The sequence below is a fragment of the Nicotiana tomentosiformis genome, chromosome 3, assembly GCF_000390325.3.
Source record: "Nicotiana tomentosiformis chromosome 3, ASM39032v3, whole genome shotgun sequence".
NCBI classification, from domain to species: Eukaryota; Viridiplantae; Streptophyta; class Magnoliopsida; order Solanales; family Solanaceae; genus Nicotiana; species Nicotiana tomentosiformis.
Window position 1 is genome coordinate 75268931 of NC_090814.1, and position 3649 is coordinate 75272579.

Below are 3649 nucleotides of genomic sequence, written 5' to 3' on the forward strand. Positions count from 1 at the left end.
TTCACATCTAAATGGCGAAAACGCCAAAAACTGTTCCCCAAAACATCGGTAGAGCCACGACCTGAGGAGTGTTTTCCCGGGGGGGGAGGGGGGGTTTAGTTCTTACCTCTGATTTAAAGATCGACAAAGCCTCGCCGGTTCTCAGTCGATGTGAGCCAGTATCGAGGTATATGTGCTCGATAACCGAGGGACATCTTGAACAGTTAAAGAAAGATTGCATCTAGGAGAACAAAGAAGTGATAATCCCGGCTCCCGAAGAAGATATTATTACCCATGTGAAAGGATTTTTAAGCGTGTATACTTACCCTTTTACGTTGGGCCTGCTCGACCCTGTTGTCATCGATTTTTGCCGCCAATGCCGAACAACCCTAGGCCAAATCCATCTTTCTTTTTGGCGGATCGTTATTTTGATCCGCTTCTTCGTGAACAAAATAGAGGGGATGCCTTTCACCCTCGACCACCTCATCAGATTATACAGCCCCCGTCTCTATTGAGGTGGGTTAATAAAACTCTAGCGCCAGGCTAACAAAGTGTTATTCTCGAGCATAGACGAGGACAAGGACCGAGGCTGGATGGGCAGGTTCGTTCGAGTGAAGACCTCCGATCTAATCCCGGCCGAGAAGATGTCGTTTCTTGAGGAATGGAACATGAAGCGTAAGTATAATTATACTGTTAGCTCCTATTATTTCTTTCTCCTTCGTTTCTTTCTCACCGATATCCTTTTTCGTGATGTAGCGGTTGATTGGATGCCCAGTGCTATTGCTAACCTTAAGAGCTGGATACAGGACCTGGATTCGGCCTCCACCTATGCCGAGCGCTCGTGGCGTGACTTATCAAAGGGACGGTGGGAGGCTAAAACTCATGGTAAGCTTCTTTCCCATGTCTTCTACGATTCGAACAAAATGCCTCTTTTATACTTAACCAATTTTCTTGTGTGTAGGCCTCGGCAAAGATGCGGTCATGAGGCCCCCGTCTGGCAAGGAAGAGACTTTGGCCCCGGTTCTAAAACTGGCGAAGGACAATAAGATAAAAAGGGCCTCTACTTCTGAGGATCCAAAACCTAAGACAAGGACGGCTCGTAAGCCAAAGAAGAATACCATCCTTTTGACTGAAGAATCAGTTCGACGTCTAAGGGATGAAGACAAAGAAGAAGAAGGAAACGAAGGGTCCATACTGGTGGCCCGAGTGATGAAAACCATCTATGCCCCAAAGGCAGTTGGGTTGATGGCGGTTGACGAGGCTCCATCTCGAACTGAGGGGATATCGGAGAAGGGCTTGAGAAAAGTCCCTGAGTCTTTGGAGATCAAGGAAGCCTCCCATCGAAGTCAACAAACGGTGGGTATACCTGAAGGGGTCAGCCCTGAAGTTCTTCGAACTGAGGAGCTTGGGGTAATAGTAATCGAAGACTCGCCTACTCTCCCTGCTTTTTCTGAAGGGGCGATTCGCTTACCAGTATAGAGAATGTTGTCGGCCCGAGTGACACGTCGGGTCTCTTCTTCGAGGTTCAACGAACCCTGAATCGGGTAAGTATCGATTGCCTTTGTTGATGTCATATTTTTTCATTTTCTACCTAACTTTCTCTTTTTCGTATAGGCTTTAGCTCTTCATCAAGATGAGTTTTCCAAGTCTCGGACAGAGCTGAGTCGACGTGAGATCGACTTTCAAAGGCTTTCGGAGGAGAAAAATGCCCTCAGACTTCTTAATGGGCAGAAAGAGGAAGAGATCAAAGATCTTCGAGCCGAGTTGGCCAAGACTCACCAAGATCAGACCGACCTAACCGAGCAGGTAATGATAACATTAAAAACTCAGGATTCGATTCGGGATCGGAGGCTAATATTTCGATCTCGCAGCTGCAGTAGAAGCTCGAGATGATCGGGTAGCTCCATGAGAAGGTCGATATAATCAAGGCGGAGACCTTGGGGTGGAAAGAAGGTAATGACCGCCTTGCTGCAGAGAAAGAGGCTGCTCGAGCCCAATTATCATCGGCCGAAAGTCAATTTCAAGGAATGAAGGAGAGAAGCTCGGTTCAAGCAAGAAAAATAGAGGAGCTCGAGGCTCGGTTGGCTTCCAAACTTGCCAAGGCCAAATCTTAAGCTGAAAAAGCAAAGGCCGAGGCGGATGCATTTGTGGTCATCTATTGGGCCGATTCCGAAGCCGCTCAAGTACAAGTGAGAGAGGCAGCCAAGACCACTCAAACTCGAGCATATTAGGTTGCTGAACTCGCCAAATGCCAATCTCAAAGGGAAACCCTCGAGGAAATTCATGCTCGAGGTTTCGATCTTACTGAAGTGATAAAAAAGGCTAAAGAGCTTGAAGCCGATGCTGGAGCCCTGGCTTTCGATGATGATGATGATGACGAGAGCAAGAGCGGGTCTGAGAGCGGGGAGGAGCTCGATAGAAAAGAGACTGCCCCCGGAGATAATCAGGAACCTTAGGGTTTTTTTATTTTTGATCTTTTGTGTAGGGTCTTGATCGGACCTTGTAAATACTCATATATATGAAGATCTTTTCCTTTCCCGACTTGTCTTTGTTTCATTTTCTGCTTTGTGAAAATTTTGTTTTATTCATGCCTCATGAAAGTTTTCATAAGTTCGAGGCTTTAGGCAATTTGATCGAAGTCGGACCTTGTAGTCTTTATAACCAAGTGAGCATTTGCTCGAACTTGAATTAAAAATAGCCCTTAGGCTTTATAGTCGAGTATGTTTGATCGAACTCGAAGCAAGAGTAGCCCTTAGGCTTAGTAGTCGAGTGAGTGATTCTGCTCGAACTTGAAATGATGTAGCCTTTAGGTTTAATAGTCGAGTGAGTATTTGCTCGAATTCGAAGTGATGTAGCCCGTAGGCTTAATAGTCGAGTGAGTGTTTGCTCAAACTCGAAGTAATGTAGCCCGTAGGCTTTATGGTCGAGTGAGTGATTGCTCGAACTCGAGGTAAAAGTAGCCCTTAGGCTTAATAGTCGAGTGACTTCTTGCTCGAACTCGAAGTACTGTAGCCCGTAGGCTTAATAGTCGAGTGTGTTTGCTTGAACTCGAAGTAATGTAGCCCGTAGGATTTATGGTCGAGTGAGTGATTGCTCGAACTCGAGGTAAAGGTAGCCCTTAGGCTTAATAGTCGAGTGAGTGCTTGCTCGAAGTAAGAGTAGACCGTAGGCTTAATAGTCGAGTGAATGTTTTCTCGAACTCGAAGTAACGCGGCACGTTGGCTTTATGGTCGAGTGAGATTTTTGCTCGAACTCGAAGTGATGTAGCCCGTAGGCTTTATGGTCGAGTTAGAGTTTTGCTTGAACTCAAAGTGATGTAGCTCGTAGGCTTTATGGTCGAGTGATAGCTTGCTCGAACTCGAAGTAAGAGTAGCCCTTAGGCTTAATAGTCGAGTGAGTGTTTGCTCGAACTCAAAGTAATGTAGCCCGTAGGCTTTTATGGTCGAGTGAGTGCTTGCTCGAACTCGAAGTAAAAGTAGCCCTTAGGCTTAACAGTCGAGCGAGTGTTTGATAGAGCTCGAAGTAATGTAGCCCATAGACTTTTATGGTCGAGTGAGTGCTTGCTCGAACTCGAAGTAAGAGTAGCACTTAGGCTTAATAGTCGAGTGAGTGATTGCTCGAACTCGAGGTAAAAGTAGCCCTTAGGCTTAATAGTTGAGTGAGTGCTTGC

General features: G+C 46.2%; 1 protein-coding gene across 1 annotated transcript; it reads left to right on the plus strand.

The window, feature by feature from the left end:
* Nucleotides 1-623: 623 nt before the first annotated feature.
* Nucleotides 624-2435, plus strand: LOC138908027 (uncharacterized). The gene is made up of 4 exons (XM_070198656.1): nt 624-864; nt 941-1452; nt 1594-1785; nt 2211-2435. The coding sequence occupies exons 1-4, from the start codon at nt 624-626 to the stop codon at nt 2433-2435; spliced, it is 1170 nt and encodes a 389-aa protein (XP_070054757.1).
* Nucleotides 2436-3649: the final 1214 nt, after the last annotated feature.